The sequence below is a fragment of the Canis lupus genome, chromosome 35 (genome assembly GCF_003254725.2).
Source record: "Canis lupus dingo isolate Sandy chromosome 35, ASM325472v2, whole genome shotgun sequence".
Lineage (NCBI taxonomy): Eukaryota > Metazoa > Chordata > Mammalia > Carnivora > Canidae > Canis > Canis lupus.
Genome location: NC_064277.1, coordinates 6,261,136 through 6,283,936, shown reverse-complemented (window position 1 = coordinate 6,283,936; position 22,801 = coordinate 6,261,136). Strand labels below are relative to the sequence as shown.

Sequence of the window (22,801 nt, the reverse complement as noted above, 5' to 3'; positions counted from 1 at the left end):
GAGTGTCACCCAGCAAGATAGCCCATTCCACAGTTAGGTAGCTCTCCTTGTTAGAAAACAATTCTACCTTTTTTAAAATATTTTTATTTATTCATGAGAGACACAGAGAGAGAGGCAGAGACATAAGCAGAGGGAGAAGCAGGCTCCCCCCTGGGAGGAGGGAGCCCATTGTGGGACTTGATTCCAGGACCTGGGATCACAACCTGAGTCGAAGACAGATGCTCAACTGCTGAGCCACCCAGGTGTACCTTTTGATCCCACCCAGAGATCCTAATTCTGCCATTTGGATCAGCACAGGATAAAGCTCATCTCTTTTCCGTCTGGTGCCTTGCAAATGTTTGCAAACAACTGTCACATCTTCTCTATACCTCTCCTGACCTCTAATGTGTCTTTAGCTTCCCCTCCTCCCCCACATACTCTAGTTTGTCAGTGCGCTCCTTAAAGTGTGACACCCAGAATGGATCCCAATCTTTGAGGCTTAATACTTTCATTTCTACCACAAATAAATCCCTGTCAGCATCAATCAATCTAGCATATTTCCTGTGGGGGTGAACTTCTGAAACATAGAAGGGGAGGTGGATGGGCTGCAGAAAATGCTGGATGACCAGCTATGTTAGGAATCTCCCTAATGCCCTTTCTGGAAGCTACCTCCTCTGAATCTGTGGGACCAGGCCAAAGCCTACTTCCCCCCTTATGGGATGTCTTTAAAGAACAATTTGCCCACTAAGTGCTCTCTGCATTTCTTTCAAATTACAGTGCTCACAGCTTCTGCAATCCCATTGTCTAAGAGACTCCTGCTGCCAGTGAATGCCATAAACAACAGAGAAAATAATTCGAGTGCTTTTTAAAAAATGCAAGCACAAAACATAACCCTTCCTGTGCTAATAGGAAAGTTGCAAGAAAAAAAGAATTAAATTAGAAATCATCCTTAGTGAGAGGGAGAGGTCAGCAGTGGTAGCCCTGCTTTCGTCATAAACGACAGCCTCACTCACCCCTTCTCGCACCTTCCCACTCGAATCAGATGCGAGAATCATTCAGGCAAAGTGAAACACGTTTCTTCTTCAAAACAACCCCCCGCTGCATCCAATTTTTCCTTCTCAAATGGTAACCCCAGAAGCCTCATCTGAGGGTATTGGAACCTCCTGCTACCTGTACACTTTGGCTGTGCCAAAAATCCCACCTTGATCACAAGCCAATGCATCAAAAGAGACAATCTGTGTTAGAAGAAAGGTTAGTCCTCACATGGTGCAATGGCCCACCATTTGGGAGGCATAGGGCTCCAAGTGGGTTGAGTGTACAGGGGATTATTGTTAATATCTGACATTGGGATAGGGAGAATTGGAGGGAATCATGGAAAGGATGGAAGAGCCCAGTCCTTACATGGACACAAGGCAAATTCCCCGCCCACACTCTTCCTTAAGGTAGTTACGTCCAACACATTGGTCTATGTCAAATAGGTAACAGACAGAAAGTGAGGTTCTCAATCTCTTATAAGAATCCAGATCCAGGGGGTGGACTTCTCCAATACAAGGGGTAGCTTTATTTCTCGGAGACTGTCAAAAATTGGAAAGAACTTGAGAGAGAAAATATTTGCTATCCAGGGTGGGCTCAGGACTTTGACGATAACTACTACTTTCTCTGTCTCTCCTGACTCTAGCACACACATTCGTATCCAAGACCTGAGCCAGCCAGCACCCACGTCCATATTGTCAGATAATTACAAGCATCCAGGGTACCCTTGGCTGCCAAGATCTGATCTCAGAGTGGCAGATCCATATAACAACTTGGACCCTTAAAAAGAGCAATTGTGTAGAAACAGAATCATTCACAAGACTAAATTCCTTCCCAGGATACACATCTTGAATAGTCAAGGGACTTGCTACCCCCACATATTCACCCACAATCCTGCCAGGGCCCTAGAAGGCAAGGGGTATCAAACACAAAGCAGGGGGCCTGGAAAGAAGGAACTAGAGAACAGGGAATTGAACTAGAAATGAGGAAAGCAGTGTTGTTTCACTCCTTGCTCAGGGGATGAGCCAACTGTGCTCCGAGATGCTTTACCTTCCTGCCTTCTGCCACCACCTCCCACCTATTTCAGATTCTTGAATGTGCTGCCCCCACAGACTCTCAGCTTTCAAGTTTCTGCACTTGATAATTCCAGAACATCAAATAATTCATCTTCTAGATTCATTTATCTCTTTAAAAAATGATCAGGTTCAGTAAGTTATTCCAAGAGGAAAATTCCCCGACTTTGTGATTTTGTTTTAAATTTTGAGTTTCTCAAAGTAGGACAGAAGCTGAGGGCTAGACACATGGAGAACAACCCATAGATAGTTGCAGTTTATTGTAATAATAATCCCATTTGCCTGCATGCATTCAAGATGATAAATGGCCAGCGTATCTTGATAGCTCAGCACATTAACTGAGAACCATTTATCACTACATCTATCCCCAGGCAAATAGGATTATTCCAGTATTACTCCACTTAGCAATATGGGTGAGTGATTCTTTTCTCTTTCTGTACATATTTCTCTATAAGTCAATGCATACTTAGACATGCATGTATATCTTCACGCATGAGTATCTTTGTGTGATACTCTTAAGTAGACATCTATACACGTATGAGATGAATGTATGAATATCATTGTGGGGCCAAGTTTATGAGTAAGAGCCAATAACAAATGAAGCTCAGGGATTATAGTTTCTATTTGAAGTAGTCACCTGCATTACATGGCCCCAGGCCAGATCCTTAAGTAAGACAACTATTTTGCAAAGTGTTTCTGATTGATCACTTGGGGAAACCAGGGAAGAAAGAATGAATGGATCAGAGTAAAAATAACCCAGCTCTTGAGAAATAAATGTCTTAAAACATGTATTCATGTTGAATTAATCACTGTAAATTAAGGATAGAGAATTGTTTCTCTGCAAACAGGCAGGAGGAACTTACATTCCTAGTTGCTTTGCAGAGAGTTCAGGCAGAGGAAGCAACAACCACAAAGATGATTGTGGTAATAATCATAATTAGAGCAACAATGACAGTGATACATATCTAAACAACACTTGGCACTTGCTATATTTTACCATGCTCCTAAATGCTGTACAAATAGTAATTCACCCCACGCTCTCCACAGTCTATCCAAAATTCTATAGTGTCTGCCTTTTATAGGTGAGGAAACCCATGGTGAGGTCAATGTTTTTCAAACCTTGAATCATAAAATCAACTTACTGAGTTTGAAAAATACCTATATAGGTTATGTGTGTGTGCTTTTCGTTCAATTTGGCCTTTATATAATGGACAAAAATAATTTACAGAACCACATTTATAAAGAACAGAAGAAATTTATAAAGAAAAGAATTAGTAAGTACCAAATTAATGGAGACATTTAGACCAGCAGTGGCCGTGTCAATGTCTGGAGCAGTTCCACAGACAGGAGTCCCCAAGGCTTTAGATGCCTTTCCCAATTCACTGGGCATAGATATAAGAGTTTGAAAGGGAATTCAATACAGTGTCTAGATTTCTAAGATTTGGGGCATTTCCCCTCCCTATCCCAGAGGACATACACCCATGGACAGCTAAAATACATGTTGTTTTAGCTCTATTTGAGGAAATTCTGGGTTCTAACTTTACATAGAATAGGTCAAGCACAGGTATATAGCCCTGTATTTCTCCCTGCACTTTGGCTGTTGTTTAAAGTAATGCGTGGGATGCCTGGGTGGCTCAGTGGTTGAGCATCTGCCTTCAGCTCAGGGTGTGATCCCAGGACCCGGGGACTGAGTCCCACATCGGGCTCCCTGCAGGGACCTTGATTCTCCCTCTGCCTATGTCTCTGTCTCTCTCTGTCTCTCATGAATAAATAAATAAAATCTCTAAAAATAAATAAATAAAAATAAGTAAAGTGATCTCTATGGCCCTGGCACCCAAAGACTAAGGCCTGTGAATCACTCCAGACTTTCTTTGGCAGTTCCCCTTCCTTGTAACCACTTCTAACAGCACCTCAGCCTGGAGCTACAACATCCCCAGCTCCTTTGGTCCCTCAGTCCCTCCACAGTACTTGTAGGAAGTGCCCTCCACTAGGGATGTATTCACAGAATTCCTCTACACAGCATGTTCCTCATTTCTGAGCATGAACATAATCTTCATGTCCCCCAGCACATCTTTATTCTTCCATGGTCGGGCCATCAGGCTGTGACCATGGAAGATTCCATAAGCCTCCTTAGGATCTCATCTTCCTCGCTTGTAAATGAGGTAGCTGGACTAAGTGATTCCTAAATCCTTTCTAATTCTGATGAGCTGTGCCTCAACAATCCCATGAAAACAGGTCCCTTTCTGTCTCAGACACTCATTATGGTCTCCCTTCATCTACCTAATGCTCTCCCAGAGAAGCACTAGCCCAGAATCCCCCACAAGGCCACCTAGCACATGCCCTCCCTGCAGATCAGAGAGCAGAGACCAGGAATCCTCCACAAACAACACTGTAAGAAGCTCTTAGTACTGAATAAAAGGGCATCCTGCTTATTAAAAACAAAGCAAGCACAATGGCCAGAAAAGTCATCTTCATGGAGTCTATAGTGTGAAACACAGTATACAGTGGTAGAAAGAGCATGGATTTGGGAATCAGAACTACCTGGGTCCAAATCTCGTCTCTCCTGGTTCACAACTGCGTGATCTTAGAAAAACTGCTTCATTTGTTTATCCCTCCATTTTTCTTGACTATTCAGTGTCTCACATAATACTTGCCTCAAGGGACTATCATGCATGTAAAACTTGCACGTAACTTCCTCTTGAAGCTTCCATAGAGTGATATAAGTGAAGCACTCCAGAGAAGTCTTAATATCCCCAACCCTGATTGATCTCAGACATTCAGTAGGAGTCAGCTTGCCCATGAAGCTTAGGAAAACCTCAGAGTATAGGCTGCAGAGGAAGAGGAGAATACCAGAACCATTAAAGGCCAGTCCTATTATCAGGATGGAGACAAGTGAGTCACAAAAAGGTGCATGGGCAAAGGGACCCAATTTGGTGGTTAAACAGGATTATGAATTATAGAACATATATAGAACATATATAGAATGAAATATAGAACATATAGAATTATAGATCTTGGGCCTGGGAACAAGGTCTATCCCAAGGGGATTGGCAAGAACTAATTAGAATATCAGGACCTCAGGAAAGGCAGCTGGGGTTTCAGATAGGAGTCTAATCCAGGAGGGAACCAGCGTGGCCCAAAATGAGCCAGGAGAGACCAGTCACATCCATGAGGCTACTGTGGAGGGTAGGGGACAAGCTAGACTTCAATGGACTCATGGCTGGTGGAAGGCTCAGCCCAAGTTCACCACACATCAGCTGCATCACATCTACTGGGTGGCCAGTAGTTGATGCATCCAAGTGGAAGGAACTGGCACATCTCTATTCTAACTACAATCAACTGAGAGAAAGAAAGCATGTGACTCAGGCAGGGGTTCTCACTGCTTCCTGATCAAGGTGGGGAATTGGATCTGCCTCTCTGGAGAGTAAAACCTTTCCTCTCCTTTCCATCCTTTCAGTGAAATCCAGCCCAGTGCCACCATACAATGGGAAGAAGTGTGTCGACCCTGGGTGTCTGGCCCTCGGAAGCTGATAGCCAGCATGACGAGTGACTCCCTGAGACACGTGTATGGCGAGCTGAATTTGCAGATTCAGAGACGACCTTCTGCATAAATGCATAGGGGGCTGAGTTGGACCTGGGCAGTGGGCTTCTTGTAGTCTTGGCCAAGGAAATTCTAATGCAAAAAAATAGCTCTTGCTTTATCTTAGTTGTGAAGACCCAGCCAGGACTACACAGGGCCCCACAATGGAGATGCCACATATTTCAAAAACTACTTTTCGGTGTGACTATTCAACATGGAAGTTAGTTTTTAATCATTCCACCTTCCAAGGATTCTGAGCATTAGCTTTAATTAAGCTCTAATTAAGTTCTCATAGCTCATAAGAGTAAAAGTCATCATTTATCATCACAAATGGCTGCAGCTCCAAATATCAGAGGACTTTCCTTAACAAGGGGATTTGCTCAATACCTGGCCCCATGTAAAACAAGACTCTGATCTCCCACTCAGCCTTTTGGAGGTAATATACTCCCCAAAAGGGAGAGAAGCACATGATTTGGGCCCTAGAATTCTATTCCCCTTTTTTTGGAATCAGGGTCTATGCTCTAGGGTCAGAATATTTTTCCCAGGTATTGAGAACAACATCATTTTTCTTCTTGGCAAAGCCAGGGCAAGATCTTTCATCTTGCACCTGCGGCAAAGCAACTGCCTGCCAAATTTCACAGATTTACCTTGTGAGAAGATGTGGCCCCATATTAACAAATTGCATTTGTGGGAAACTTAATCACCTAAGAGGAGATAAGATAGCAGGTGCAATACTCAGATCTATTAAATAATGTAGTTTTATGGTGTGTTCTATAGGAGGTGTCACACTGTGGCCTGATCAGCAGGAACCAATATCCTTTACTTTAACACTTTTGGGGCCACAGGACTCGAAAGTAACAAGGCTGACATGGGACAGGAAAAATGAAGAATTAGTCTCTTTATTATTAGTGATTATACTTCATCTGTCTCTCTGGGATCCTCTCTTTCATACAATGATGCCAGCCCAGGTACCTTTTTAGAGATAGAAAAGCCCTGTGAGTTGGAGAATCTGGCAGATTTAGTAGCCAGACATGTGGAACGATGGGCAGCCACTAATTCCCTATTGTCCTTCATATCACTCATGTTGAGACCTCAGCTCCAGACTCCGATACTAAAAGGTAATATGGACTCCGTGGTGCAAGTAGCCAGTGCTAGCACAGACAGGATGACAGAGGATGCTGACAAGGTTCCAACAGCCAAGGCTACCTGCTATTTGCAAGGCTGATTTATGATCAAAATTATCTATCGATATGCCTTGGGTATGATTCTTAGAGAAAACAAAAACAAAGTGGAAAAAGCTAGAATGGAATTCTCTGATCTACATAACCACATTTCTAAGCCCTTGAGTTGGTTCTGGGCACCAGGGATCCATGAGGGTGGGTGGTCACCTCCTTACGTGCATCATACCTAATTTCATTAAGTAATTAATAATTCCAGCATTTGCCAAGCCTTCCAATACTCAATTTTAAAATGAAATGCATTTTGCTATACTATTAAACTGGCTTAATGTAGTATATCCTTATTAACTAGAATGTAATCAAAGCTTCAAATAAAGTTAATGTGATTGTGTTTGCATCTGCATAGAAGTGAACACTTTTAATTTTTATTACAACACATTACCAAGCACAGGTGCTCAAGAAACCAGCCTTCCTTAGCAGTAGATGACCCACCCTGGCTAGGAAAGCAAGCATTTTCCCTTTAAAGGAAATGACTTTAATAGGTACTCATGCACAGTTAGCTATCCTCACTGCTCTCTTTACATTTTACTAACTACATTCATCAAAGGAGGAAGTGTATATATTTAGTTCAAAAACAGCTTCCAGAAACTGCAAAAGCTCTGTAGATACTTCATGAATGATCTCACGAATCATTATAGTTAATCAGTAGACCAACTAGCGTGGATACCTATCACAATGAAAACATTTTGTGGTCTTAGAACAGGGATGGAAAATACATGGCAAGTGTGGGAGATCCTACATTCATGGCAATACCACTGAACAACTGCTGCTCAGATAGGGCCTCAGAATTCTCCTCACCACAGTACACCAGGCAGCTATTACCAACTGATTTAGAGTTGGCACTCAAAATAAAACCTATTCATCATGCCTAAGAGCCAGCCCATCCCCTCTGACAGCTGGGATTCTACACTGTGTAATAATGCTGTGCCTCTAAAAATCATTTTATCAGTGGTAACAAGTAATGAATCTCAGCACCAGGAACTCTGAATTCTAGCTTCTGCCTCTGCTTGTCCTCTATGGTTCTGAACAAATATTTGTGTTTATAGCTTCAATGATCAAAGAAGGGTAATAATACTTACATTTCTACAAGATTCTTCTGGGGATATATGAAGCAAAACTTAACAACAACACATGCAAAACTATCTACAAAAGTAGATAGATGACAGACAATGAGATAGGTAGATGGATGACAGAGAGATAGAAAGAGATTTATGAATATATATATACATATATTTTTTCCAAGTAATTTCACTTCATTAACCTTGTAAAAGAAGTAAAAGCAAACTTCCAGCTAGTTGATAAAGAACCTCAAAAGGTCTAGGAAGCCATGCATCATGGCAAATCAAGCTGTGGATGGGAGCCAGCAGTGAAATCAACCCTGAAATCTCTTGTCTCTCAAACTTTTTAAGAATATTGAATTAAAATCAACTTCAAGGCTCTTCATAAAGCTGCAGTATAACAACAAAAATATGTACAAATTTATAATAAGAATATGAAAGGAAATGGAGTTGCCAGTCTTGTTGGCAAAGTCACAAAATTACAGATATAAAGTCATCATTTATGAAAATCTTTCCAATATTAAGTTAATAGTCAACCAACCCAACCATCCATTCATTCATTTCTGTCTACCATCCATCCATCCTTCTACCAGCCAGACAGCCAGATAGCCTTGCAACCACCTATCCACTCTTTATCCCATCCATCTATTGAATTATTCATGCATTAATTAATTAATTAATTGTGCAAGCATGAATTCAACAAGTATTTATTGAACATTAGGCATCATACTAGATTCTAGGAATTCAACAATGAAGAGTCTTATGGTCCCTACCCAGAAAGAACTCACATCCAGAGGAAGCAACAGAATATATAAATAGATAAGGTACAAGGTGATACTATGTTAATAGAGGGATGCCCAGCTTACCATGGGAATAAAGACAAAAAAATACCTGAAAAAGCCTCCCTTAGTATCTCCAATAATGGAAAAGAAATTTAAATTGAATCATGCAAAAAAAGAGCAGGAAGTAAGATAGATATCATTTGACAAAGAAGAGCTCATGTAACAGCCTAGAGAAAAGAAAGAGCATGACCTTTCTGGAGAACTGCATGGCAAGATGGTCAGTGTCCAGCAAGGAGAGTCAGGGCTCTCCATATTCACCATAATGACTCATGAGATCATTCATAAGGTATGTACAGAGATTTCAGTCATAGAAGTGCAGGTATGGGTCAGAGTTGGAGCACTTCCAAGAATGAGAATTTGTGCCTTCTGCCCTGCATTGTGGTGAAAGGCTAATTAGAGACTGCTAATAAAAAATAAACTGGATCAGAGCTAAAAACTATAGTGTGTGGGTCAAGGAGGGAAGAGGCCAAGAGAGTATGGCCTGAGTATGCCTAACTCAGGTCAGTGAGGAAGGTATAAGATTGGGAGCGTGGCCACACTGGGGTCTAGGAATGGGATATGAAATGTAGATACAAGTAGATACAAAGTGAGAAAGGTAGCATGTCAAGGGGAGCTGTCCATTTCAAAGACTGATATAAGTATGTGACAATCTCCTTGAAGTTGAAATTTGAGCAACCAAGCAATTACCGTTCCCAGAGACTGATGAAGACTAGGATCTTATTCCTAGGGCCATTTTCATTTCTGTCTTGAAGGCAAAGCTCTCTCTCAGTACCCAAGAGAGCCAACTGCTTCTACAGACACTTCTTTCTACCTTAGGACAAATGTTTCCTTCCATTTTCAGCACTTTGACTCACTTGGACTCAGTTTTACCTTCTTAGTCTCAATAGAAGAATGAAAACAACACAACAAAGACATCTTTTGAGTGTATCTGTCAGAAATCACTCTATTAAAAACAAAAACATGAATAAATGAGAAGAAAAAACAAAGACCTCTGTTGCAGCAGGATGAGTAACTAAGAGTTGTGCTTACCTCAAGTGCCAGGAGTTACACTAAGCATTTTTTATCTCTAAAGACAATGGCCATTTTTAAAAAGATGCATGGTCAGCTTGCTACTGATACAATTAATGGGCTCCCATTAATTTTCACACTAATCATTGTTCTAGGGCTTAAGTAATTATCTAAGCAATGTTTCACCAGCCTGAAACTAATTCACAGATAAGGGGTCCTAATGACTATTACCTATTAGTAAAAAGCAAGCACCTATAACACAAAAAGGATTCTTTCCTCTTCTTTTTTGGTTTGAGCAAGTTTAGAAAGTGGAAAAAAATATAGCATGGAAAATAATTACAATCAGACTTAGAATTTGTTACCAAAAGGGCATAGATTATAGAATACCATTAAATTGTTGCCATCACTCCACCTTCCCACTCCTCAACTCTAGGCAGTCTCTGTGACTGCTTTGATTGAAGGAATGTGGTAGAAACAATGCTACCAGTTCTAAAGCCCAGGCCTTGAAAGACTGGTAGCTTTCACTTCTTGTCCCTTCAAATCCTCTCCATAGAAAGCCTGAGCTTCCACGTAAAAGCTCAACTACTTTGAGACTGCCATCCTGGAAAAGCTACCTGTTAATGCTCTGGTTAACCATCATAATGAAACTCAGCCTTCCAGCAACCTCTACCAAGGCACCAGACATGATAATAAAGCCATCTTGGGCTCCCCAGTCAGCCATCCACTAGATGAGTACCACCACCATCAAGTGACTTCAGTCACTTAGAGCGAAAGAATGACTCTACCACACCTTGTCCAAATTCCTGACCCACCAAACCATGAGATACGATAAAATGGTTGTTGTTTTAAGTCACTAGATTTGAGGTTGTCTGCAATAGAGTAAGATAAAATCAGACTACTGAGCCCAACAATCTCAGAAAGGAGAGCAATGTACTGATTAAGGCTCTTCTTGTTTTGAGGAAATGCTGTTTTTGAACTTCATCTTTTCTTTCCAAAAAAAACGTAGAATGATGTATAGTTTGTCATTACTCCATATATCTGAGGAGACCTAATATGTTTATTTCCAAGTCTGTGAGTTTAAGTTTGCCAGTTCCTTGAACTCTTCTTTTAAGCTATGGTTTTCTGGGATCTTCATCAGCTTCATTGAGGTTTGGTTAGATGTCATTAGGGGTAACTTGGAAATGGGAGAGAGAGCACGAGGAGAGAGGATGACACTGCTCTCTCACAGAGGCTTAGGAAATCAGGCCATTCCACTGAGAACCTCACAGCGATGTCAGATCCTCTACTACCCCACATACCCTGCCTCCCCATGAGTTGAAGTACTAGGGAACAGTCTGGTCATGAGCCTACATGACATCGTCTTCTCCCTGAAAATTCAAAAATGCCTTGATTTGCACATAGATCTACCTTGATTTAGTTCTAACTATGCGAAACAAAATGGAATAAAGAAACTTATTTTTATATCAGTTTTACCTAAACTCAAAGTTTGTGGCCCCTATTACCTATAAGACCAATAATGGCCTGAAACCTGGTTTCCAGTTAAAGATGAGTCAAAACCTAGCCAATTGATGGCATTGACCCTAGAGAACAGTCTTGCCCTCTAGAAATGTGTCCTCAGCACTTACCAGTGGTCATAATGAGTAGCCATCCTCTGCCCAACCTCTCATCTACAAGAGCCTTTATGCCACAGTGGGGTCCCATATTTTTAGCAGTCTTTTATCAAAGCATCCCAAACCCACAGAAGGCCCATATCCAGGGGGTTCTCCAAGATCCCCGACAGAAGGCACTGGGAGTTAGTCTCTGTTGAACCCTTGTTGCTCTTGCCTGTGCTCAGCAGCACTACACAACCTTCAGAAAGTGGAGGAGCATCTGATTTGCCATTCTATTTGCCTTTTCCTCAAAAGAGAGCTTCCTAAGCTTAGCGGAATATGCCCTTATGTTACAAACTATGGCATTTAATAAGAATTCTGAATAGCTTCCTACCATAATGACATCTTTATTCTCCTGTTCTTAATGATATTTAGCATTTACCTTTTCTTTACTGTTTCTGGGGCTAGTTTCTATGGCTAACATTACCCATATTTCAAATATGGACATCTATATAATATGGGGATTTTCAAGTGAGAAGTTGACCCTCCCACCAAGTACTCCCCTACCCAAACCAGACCTGTCCAGGCTGAAGTACCCATGGTATTGCCCTGGTGCTGCCAAACTTGCTTTTTTGCACACTGCTTTTACTATAGGTACAAGGCCAAGCTCACAAGTATTATTCTTTTGTCTTGGCTATAACAATAAATTCAAAATATCTGGTTCTGAAAGAGGAATCTAATCATTAAAAGAAATGCTAAGGATCTCCAATAATATCCCAATTATCTTTATTGAGCATATAATGCTAAAAAAAAATATAGATCAACAAAGCATTATTACTTATATAAAATTTAAAAATAGGTATAATAAAACCTCTCTCTATGATGAAAAAAAATAGGCTTTCATGATATCTTCACTAGTAATGATAAGCAGAAAGTGACAGTTATTACCTGGGAAATTTTAAGCTAAAAAAAAAGGGCCTGGGTTCACCTAAATAACCTAAATATTGAAAACATGATATAAAAGTGTTCTACTTGCACAATGTGTTTTCTTTAATCCTGGTTATCTTCTGGGATGCCTGGGTGGCTCAGTGGTTGAGCATCTGCCTTCAGCTCAGGGCATGATCCCAGGTCTGAGGATCGAGTCTTGCATCAGGCTCCCTGTGAGGAGCCTGCTTCTCCTTCTGCCCATGTCTCTGCCTCTCTGTGTCTCTCATGAATAAATAAATAAAACCTTTAAAAAAAATCCTGGTTATCTCCTTAAAAATCTTAAAAATTTAAGCACAGCTGTGGTATCTATGTATTTTAACTAGTGCTAATGTTTTGTTCTGTTAGTGCTCCATACATGTAAAATAATAACACATGATGAAGTCCTGGCTGTGTATTGCTTTTCAAAAATTAATACATTAGATAATTAGGTATTCAAAAGGTTACCTTCACTGTTATTATTTTTTCATTAGTGTTATTACTAATAAAACATGCTGTTTAAACCCCACGGCACACCCATTCCTGTGCTGAATTGAGAAGCAGCAAAGTCCTGCCAAAAATAGAGATTGGTCTGGGGTGCTGCTGGCGAGAGTGTAGACTTTGAAACACTACTTGGCACTATCTACTAAATCTGAATACATGCTGTGACTCTCTGATTCAACTACTAGGTGTATTTCCGACAGAAATATGTACATATATTTACCAAAATATAAGAGTGTTCAAGAATGTTCATAGCATTCAAAATAATAAAAAAAAATATTTTTTAGGAATCCAAGTAAGCCTTAAGTGGGTGCTCTGGCTTGAGATTTCTCACAAGGCAGCAATTAAGGTTAGCTAGGGCTATGGTGTCATCTGAAGGCTGCTTTCAGCTCATTCACAGGTTCTCTGCAGACCGGTGTGCTGAGGGCCTGAGTTCCTTCCTGGCTGTGGGCTGGCGGCCTCTCTCTCAGTTCATTGTCCTTCCATCCCCTCCACAGGGCAGCTCACAACTTGACATCTGGGTCGCATCACAGTAAGGCAAGAGAGCAAGACAGAAGCCAAAAATTTTTTGCAACCTGTCTTCAGAAATGACACCCATCATTTTTGTCATATTCTGTTAAAAATGAGTCACTGAGTCCAGCCTACAGTCAAGAGAAAGGAATTTCACAGGGCATGAATATCAGAAAGCAGGAATCAAATCAAATCATTGGGGGCTATCTTAGTTATTCCTCAATGAAATTTGCATAAGAAAATTATTCTCAAAAGTACCAAGATGAAGCCATAGGCTCTTGCTACGTGAGATTTTTTTGGTTTTATGTTCTCCTCCTTTCTAGGACTAAGAAGTTGTCCATGTATACTAATTGAGCTCTAATTAAGTTTCTTGGGGCTCTTTCCCCCTTAACAGAAGACACCAAGCTTAAGGAATTACTTCATGAAAGACTGCCATCTGACCAGATCCAAATGAGCCTTTTGACCAACTAGTCTACTTTCTTAGTGAAGAAGGTAATAACTGGGTACCAGAAAGAAGGAGTTGCTATTTTCACTTCCATACCACATAGATACAACTTAGTAAAGAATCTAGAAAACTAACAGTCTTCACCATTAATATTCAGGCTACCTCAGCTGGAGTTCACTTCACTGTATATGAAAACCAATAAATGCAGCAGAGACTGTGAGGCAGACCATATGTTAACACGTAGAAAAATAATACCCTTTAATCTTAAAGTTGATTATCTCTTTTCATCTCTGCTGTGCCTTGGCATGGCTTCCCTGACAATTCATACCAAATGTTGAAGGAAGTTGTAGTATCTGGCTGACCCATCACGATGATTGCCTTTGCCAAAAATGACTAACAGTTTCAAATGATTAAAATAGATCCCATTTAGGCAAGCATCCACTTTTCAACTTATAAAAGAAGGTCTGTGGTTCTGGTGTATACATCGCTATGTTTATGGTACAGGATAGTCTGTCAGTAAGCATCGTTGAATGAATGAATGATCATAATGGCCACCTAATGGAGTAGGAAAAGAGTGTTACTCTCCTTGCTACTTATAGTTCAGGCTAACCCTGTCATTTTGGTTACTCTCATTCAAGCACTTCCCATATGCCACTAAAATCCCAAAACACTTTGTCTCTAGGCAATTTGTTTTCTTCTAGAGTTGGCCAAGCATTAAACCTAAATAATATAAAAGAGAATAGGGATCTGAATGCGATGAGAATGAGAACTCCATCACTGAACACAGCTCATTTGAACAAAGCCCATTGACTGGAAACAGAATATCCTGACTCATTCTAATCTGCATTATCCTAACCAAGTTTTCCCAGAACCCTATCTCCCATTTTCCCATGACAACCACCCTCAAGACAATAATTAGAGAGTCAGAAGTAGCCTTTTTCTCTACTCACATTCCTGCCAAGGTGATTGTAAACAGTTCCACAGATAATATTAATCACTTTAGAGCTCCTTAAATTGCTGAGACTGGGGTTCAGGATGAGGCTGGGTTTAGGAACATAGAGGTGAAGAGAACAGAAAGGAGGGAAGCTGAGTTTCCATTTTCTATCTCCAAACTGGGTGCCATGTATTCATCTTCCCACAATACAGCTTCTCGCCATGGGCCAAGCAACCACTCAGGTAGTGAGTCCTCAATCTGGACATGCCGAAGCAGGGGCTGGGCATCCTGTCCATCTGTTGGTTTTGGTTCCATAAGGTTCTGAACTAGACAAGAGAATGGATAATATGATTTATAAAATCATTTCCAAGTCTAAGGATCTATTATTATGAGACTGTGAGTTTTCTATAACACCTAACATTTCCACATCAACATTCTGAGCTAAAACAACCAGTGTGTCATTCAGTCTTCCTATGACCGAGATGACTGTCATGGATTGTGCTTGCAGCATGTGTCCAGAAACAAGAACTTTGTTACCTCTCTCATAACTCATAACTTGTGCTTCATGAGCGCACTCTTGTAACCAACTGTTTTTATCAGATAAGGATAATATGCTCTTGGACTGCTAGTAATGAAAATGGTAGAACAAGAAAAGACAAAGACTTCCCAATTTATTAGCTGAGTTCCCAGGCTCTTTCCACAGCACCTGAGGCCCAATTTTAATGACAATAGCCTTCCAATTAACCATGGATATTAGTAAAAGCAAGTAAAATAAAAGAATAGAAACAAAGAGATATTAAGAACTCAGCAATTAATAAGAATCCAGCCTCCAAAAATATTAACTGCATCAGCAGGTTGAAGGAGGTCAAATTTTCAAGAAATAGTACATACATATTGGAGGCATCAATTCATTGGAAAACACGTGGTACTTTGTATTGCATAGACCCATTGCAAGCTAACCACTATCTGGAATATGAATAAGCTTTTAGATAGCTAGGAATGAGAACACGGATCTGGGAGGAAAAACTGTCAGGAAGCAAAACAGCTGAACAGTGTATGTTAAGATGGAGGCTGATCCTCCATCCAATTTGGCTGGGAAATGGGGTCCTTTAACATGGGAAGTGTTAGGGACCCCTAACTAGGAAGGGTAGGCTAGAGTGGTAAGCCAGAATGAACACAACAGTAAAGGACCTGAGAAGGACCTGAGCCCAACGGTGGGCACTACAAAATTGAGATACGAGAGCTACCAAATTATTGCCCACTTCACAGCTCTACATACACTTAATATTGCTCCTCCTTCCCTCCACACATCCCCTCCCAAGAGTTAACAAATTTCCTCATTCTTTGGCCTAGGACCTTGGGAATCTCATTTTTCTTTATCCACCAGGGGGTGGTAAAAAGTCTTCTACGGTGCAGAGCTGAGCTAGACTGTTAATTTGAAGTCTCACCTTTACATCTATAACCCTACTAAAAGTCATAGAAAATTGAGATTGTCTGGTTTGTGAAAAAAAAAAAAAATAGCATTAAGGACCGATGATATAATTGCCACTTTCTGTGTGCCTCATCCTAAGAGAACACAGGAAACCAGCCCTGGAAAGAGTGGTATTCGAGCTCCACTCTTGTGTCTGTCCCTTTGCCTCCCCTGAAGTAATTTTCAGGGAAAGAGAAAGCCTGTAATTCCAGATGCAGAGATGTCTCACTTAGAATGAAAAATAGATGTCCATTATTTCCAAATTCTTAGGGTGTTAAATGCATGAGAACTAAGCTTTCAGGGAAATCTGAATTAACAAAAATGATGCTGTGAGAAAAGAGAAATTTCTTATGTCTCCAAAGATGAAATGCTGACATTGTATCTCCTGATAGTAAATGCATTGGCACTAAGTCCTGAGAAAGGGCAGGAGGGGCTGAGCAGGCTGGAAACTGACCATGACTCAGTGCTGCCTCTTTTCATAGACTTCATCTCAGATTCTCAGTAGCTCTCTCCCTTTGCCTTCTCCTGGCCTCAGGGAGGATTCCCAGCATCTTTGCCTCCCCAGTGCATCCCTTCTCTACTTTGACTCATTTGTGTGTGCCTGTGAAAACCATTCGATTTTGGAATTCTAGGAAAGAATAATGAAAGTAGATGTGTGACCTCATTGTGGCTACCTTTAAATGGATCCAAATTGAAATGTGGGCAGTGCTGAGCACAAAAGCCATATTAACTATAGATTTAGATACTAAGAAAGCTTAAGATAAGGACAATACCCTTTCTCTCTTAGAATGTTATGAGGTTTAAAAAAGAGGTAATATACATGCCAACAACAGCATAGTAATAAGGATTGCTTAAAGTCAACATGGCAACCTCTCAAAAACAATGTTTTATGTGAAAGCTGCTTACAGAATAATCAATTATTATACCTTTTAATCAAAGTTTAAGAGCTTCCAAAGGGATCCCTGGGTGGCGCAGCGGTTTGGCGCCTGCCTTTGGCCCAGGGCGTGATCCCGGAGATCCGGGATCGAATCCCACATCGGGCTCCCGGTGCATGGAGCCTGCTTCTCCCTCTGCCTATGTCTCTGCCTCTCTCTCTCTCTCTCTCTGTGACTATCATAAATAAATAAAAAAAATTAAAAAAAAAAAAAGTAATACTCCACATTGCATATGGCTGCATATCCACATAGAACAAAGATGAAACATTCATGAATAGCATAGATGCCAATTTAAAGGTTGTGGTTATGACTTTACGACTAGCAGACATCAGAAAGAGGGACATAGAGAATTTCAGTCTGGGTTGTGGGTGCACAGATATTTCTGTAAATTTGAAATATTATAATAAACAATTATTTTGAAATTAAAAAAAACAATAACCTTTCTCTCTAAAGATGCAGTCACTATTAGAAGGACCTAATTTCACTGACTTTTATGATAATTTCCCTTTAATTCTACTACATTTAATTCTGTATCTTAAATATGAAGGAAAAGGAAGGATGTGAAAAAGATGAGTGAAAATCTATTTCAAAGTTACACAATAAAGATATGCTTTTTGATGATCTCTTGATGGTCTAGGAAGCCTACTCTATCAACCAATAGTGATGATTTCATTATATTTTAGTTACTAGAAAGCAGTATTGTTTGAATCTTAAAAGGCTAACTCATTATCTACTCTTTGGTAAGTATTCATCTCAAGGACACTGCCACTAGCTACTAAGGCTTACAAATGCAAAGTTACACTTTCTGATTTGCAAAATAAAGTATCTTTCCTGCTGAATAACCTATGTCAGGCTTAATTAACCATTCTGTAAGGACATCCAGGTAGGATTAGCTAATTCATACAATTTGTCTAACTTCTCTGTTTTCCACATCATTTACATAATGCTTTATATGCAACAAGTTCTCAATTAAATGTAAATTGAATCTAATTTCATGTTCATTTGTTGAACAGGTTCATAATCTACATGAAAAAGACTGCTTAAACTCACTTCCTTTACACCAACCTAAAAAACATGCCTTTTTAGTTCTGTTTCTTCATATTCTTCCCAAAAGCTATAGACCTACTGAGAATAAAAACTGTTAAGGTCAGATTCTCATGGTGTCACAAAGCGACAGAGCCCAGAAATATAAGATGAAGATTGAAGGTATCTGTATTTCCAATGATGTGTGTGTACAGAGCAGAAACTCCTTTGCAGTCCCTGCCCAGGCGGACTAACCAGAAAAAGCTAACAAAACTTGAGCTGCTTCAGGCCCTTCCAAAGCCCTGGACGGGTCCTGGCTTCATTGTCACATGGTCATAAATATTGTAAAATTTAGGAACGACATTTTAACAACATTCAGTTAAATTAGCTGTTTTCCCTCTGTCATATCGCCCTTTTTGTTGGACTTACCCACAGGCCTTTTGCGGATGCATATAAGAGAAAGGGGAATTGAGAATAGATTCATTCTGTATTTAGTTGGATACCCTTGCATGGTTCCCTTCCCTCTTGTGTACAGGGAAATTATCAACAGTTGTCTCAACCTAAGAATGACTTCTAGAAATATTGCTATCTCTTCCTCACAAAAGGTGCAGGGAATAGAAATATGCTGTGGTATCACTATGACTTAGGGTGCTCCTCACTGGAAGTATGTGGGAGAAACAAGGTTTCAAATGTAAACAGCTGGAAGCTAGTCTGTGTACTTACAAACTGAAAGTTCACTTCTTATCAATACCGAATGAAAAAACCTCTTCTCTTAGATATACACTAAATAATACAGCATATATAATTTTAAACATACCACATCTATTTTGAGAGAGAATAATATAAAATAAAATTTTGAATTTTTTTTAGGTTACATCACACAAGCAATTATGTCAGCACATGGACGGACTCACATGTTTATGCACCCCAAAGTATCAGCTCACATCTTAGCAAATTTGATGTGCCTAAACCTAATAAAGCCTGGTAGTTCCAGATGAAATACCACGAAAATTTTCACTGTTGCAGTGAAACAGGCTGAAGAAACAAGTATTCCAGTGACAAACTCCCACACATATTCACCACTAAGTCATAATGTATGTCATAATGGTAATTTGACTACACAATTATACAACTAGGTATAACGTAGGAGTGATTTTAAAATGCATTCAAATTGCTCTTGTTCATGCCCTACTACCAGATAAATTTTGAGATATTTTCAAAATTCTAGATCATACTAAGATTCAAATGTGACTGGAAGGAAGAATTCTAGTGGGAGCCAAAATGTAAACTAAAAGAGAGAAGACTTGTAGAAGTTTCAAAATGTAAAAACCTTCTTCAAGCATTTTTATTTGCCTTGCTTCTTCAAATCATTCTTTCTTCTGGAACAATTTAAACGGAATACCTTTAGGTGGGGCAAGCAAGGTGGGGGAGTGACAACCTCACAGCATGGGGCTTTACAACCTGGGCAGGATGAAGAGGGTACCCCATCTGGGGGGAATGATGGTAAAACAACACGGGCTGTCAGAGCCTGAATAGGGTGAGGGAGAGGTTTTCATGAAGTGGGATAATGACAGCAGTCAGGGAACTATACAGGATCAGAGCCCAAACAGGATGAGGAGCAGTCTTTATGGGAGGATGGCATCAACCCAGGATGGACTTCTGTAGCTAGAACAGGTGCAGAACATGTCCATGTAATGGGAAGGTGGTTATATCAGCCAGCTGGCACAGGCCAGTGGAACGCATACTAGGTGGGAAGGTAGCACGATGCAGATTGTCAAAGCCTCAAGTCAAGTAAGGAAGTCATCCTCATTGGAGAGAGTGGTAGTGGCACCTCAAGACAGAATATTACAGCCCAAGCCAGGTAGGGGAAGTGTCTTTGTGGTGGGAGGCAAGGATGGATAGGGGCCAGTATTGGTGACAAGAGACTGGTAAGTAATTATATTGTAGATAGTTACAAAGGGAAAATACTATAATGTATTCAATACTTTGTAGAATTGAATCAAAATAAGAAGTATTGGTGTGAACTCACATTTTTTATATAGATAGATGATAGATGATAGATAGATAGATGATAGATATTAGAGAAATGAATACAAATATGCATATTACATTTGTAACATACATACATATTCTCTCATTCTATTCACTGTTACCTTATAGCAATGAGACCATCTGACACTCACATCATGGTTTCTAAATACCATTTTCCACAAAAAGGCACCAAAACTTTTTGAAAAAAGGCTAATTCTAAGAGTAGGACAGGGAAAATACAAGATAAGCCTGTGGCAGAAAGCCTTGTGGCAGAAAGTCAGGAAATACTCCAAGAATGGTAAAAATATGTAAATGGGCCATGAAAGCCAGCTTGAGGAGACAACTACTGATTAAAGCTGGCACAGTTTCAGCACTAAAATAATAGTAACAGATTATAACCAGTTGAATAAACAATATGTCCTTGCTAATGTAAATAAATAAACGAACAAAAGTATCTATCTTGCACCAACTCAAGAACATAAAAGGAAGAGTTTCACTGGAAAATAACCATTTAAACATAATGCTTAGGGAAATAAGCCAAACACAGAAGAACAAATAGTATATGATACTATTTATATGGGGAATCTAAAATAGTGAAACTTGTGGGCACCTGGGTGGCTCAGGTCATGATCTCAGGGTCATGGGCTCAAGTCCCTGCATCAGGCTCTGTGCTTAGTGGGGACTCTTCTTGAGATTCTCTCTCTCCCTCTTTTTCTGCCTCTCCCCATACTCACGCTGTAAATAAATAAATAAATAAATAAATAAATAAATAAATAAATAAATAAAATCTTTTTAAAAATAATGTAAAATAAAACAAAATAGTAGAACTCATAAAAATGGCAAGGCAGTTACCAAAGCCTGGGGGAGAGGAAAACAGGGAAGTGGTAGTCAAAGGATTCAAAGTTTCAGGTTTGCAAGAATGAATAAGTCCTAGAGATCTCCTGTATAACATAGGACCTATAGTAAATAATGCTGTATTGTAGACTTACATATTTGTTAAGGGGGGTAGATCTTATGTTAAGTGATCTTAGCACACACACAATAATAATAAATAAAGCAGATGGGAGGAAACTTTTGGAGGTGATGGGTGTGCTTATGGCATAGATTCTGGTGATGATTTGATGGGTGTATACTACCTCTAAACTATTGAGTTGTATACATTAAATATGCACAGTTTTTCATATATAAATACTTCAATAAAATAATTTTTCTAATTTTTTAAAGAAAATAACCATTTGACAACCATCATAGTGCATTTAGTCAAGAAATATCAATGGGTACTAAAACTAGTGGGTGAAAGTTTGATAACAAATGGGATATTTAAATAGTCTCCCAAAATTTGCCCACAAAACATGTATTAATTATAAAAGGAAAAAAGTAACATTGGAGAAACTTGGAAGACATCATCTTAATCAAGTTATTGATACTAGCATCACCAATAATGGGGCAAATCAAAATCATTGCCACTTAATAATTCAATGAGACAAAAACAGCATGATTACTATGATACTGTTGCCATAAAACCATAATCTCAATGTAATCATGAAGGAATATTAGCAGTATCTAAAGGATCACTTTCCAAAATAATTGGTTCATAATCATCAAAAGTGTCTAGATCTTGAAAAACAAGAAGAGATTAAAGAACTGCTCTAGATTGAAAGACTGTAAAGACATGATCCTTTTACCATAAAAGACATGATTGAGATCATTGCAGAATTGGAATGGGGTCTGAGCATTAGATAATAATGATATATCAATATTAATTTTGTGATATTGATGGTTCTGTTGTAGTTATGTACATAGATGCCTTTGTTTGAAGGAAATGTATTCTAAAATGTTCAGGCAGTGGTGGGGCCTCATATCACCAACTTACATAGAAAAGCTTAAGGAAGGGAAATTTTTGCATTTTACTTCAAGTTTTCTTTTAAGTTTGAAATTATGTCAAACTACAAACAAAAATGTCAAAAACTCTTACATTATTATAATGGAAAAAACTGATAATCAATTTTAGGAATATAGGGAAAATAATAAGAATAGTCAAGAATATACAAACAATAAAATGACAACAAAAATAAATAAATAATATTATGAGAACCAGTACACTCACAACCAGGAAACAAAAATTTAAAAACAAAGATAAATAAAACTCAAATAGAAGATGATAGGAAGGGTAGCCCAGGTGGCTCAGTGGTTTAGCACCGCCTTTGGCCCAGGGCGGGATCCTGGAGACCTGGGATCGAGTCCCACGTTGGGCTCCCTGCATGGAGCCTGCTTCTCCCTCCGCCGGTGTCTCTGCCTCTCGTTCTCTCTCTCTCTCTGTCTCATGAATAAATAAATAAAATCTTAAAAAAAAAATAAGATGATAGGAATAGTTAGTAATGCATGCAATTTTACAGTCAATGGATCATGTATGAAAGTCAGTGGCAGCTTCATTTGATGAATTTGTTGATTTCAATTTATATTATGATCTTTCCAAATGACCTGTTATAATAAGAAACAATTTCATTAGACATTATTTATTTAAAAAGAAGTCTTGTCTTTGTCCTCAGCTCTTGGGAAATTATCTCTAAGTTTTGGGGTTTCCTGGAT

The 22,801-nt window shown here is 39.5% G+C and overlaps 1 protein-coding gene and 1 long non-coding RNA gene across 3 annotated transcripts in view; one reads left to right on the top strand and one right to left on the bottom strand.

Annotated features, from left to right (window-relative positions):
• The window catches only part of F13A1 (coagulation factor XIII A chain), a 163,844-nt gene extending 156,594 nt beyond the window's left edge, over positions 1 to 7,250 (top strand). For both annotated transcript variants that reach the window (XM_025445092.3, XM_035710518.2), the window contains exon 16: positions 5,542 to 7,250. In XM_025445092.3, the coding sequence (XP_025300877.1) occupies positions 5,542 to 5,695 (154 nt within the window). In that variant the 3' untranslated portion in view covers positions 5,696 to 7,250. The remainder of the gene's footprint in view (positions 1 to 5,541) is intronic.
• Positions 7,251 to 12,280: 5,030 nt separating this feature from the next.
• LOC112658845 (uncharacterized) lies at positions 12,281 to 19,235 on the bottom strand. Its single transcript, XR_003135993.3, has 3 exons — positions 19,096 to 19,235; positions 14,769 to 15,078; positions 12,281 to 14,373 (listed from the first exon to the last, which is right to left on the bottom strand). It is a non-coding gene; the product is annotated as an uncharacterized LOC112658845 (long non-coding RNA).
• Between the last annotated feature and the right edge of the window lie 3,566 nt (positions 19,236 to 22,801).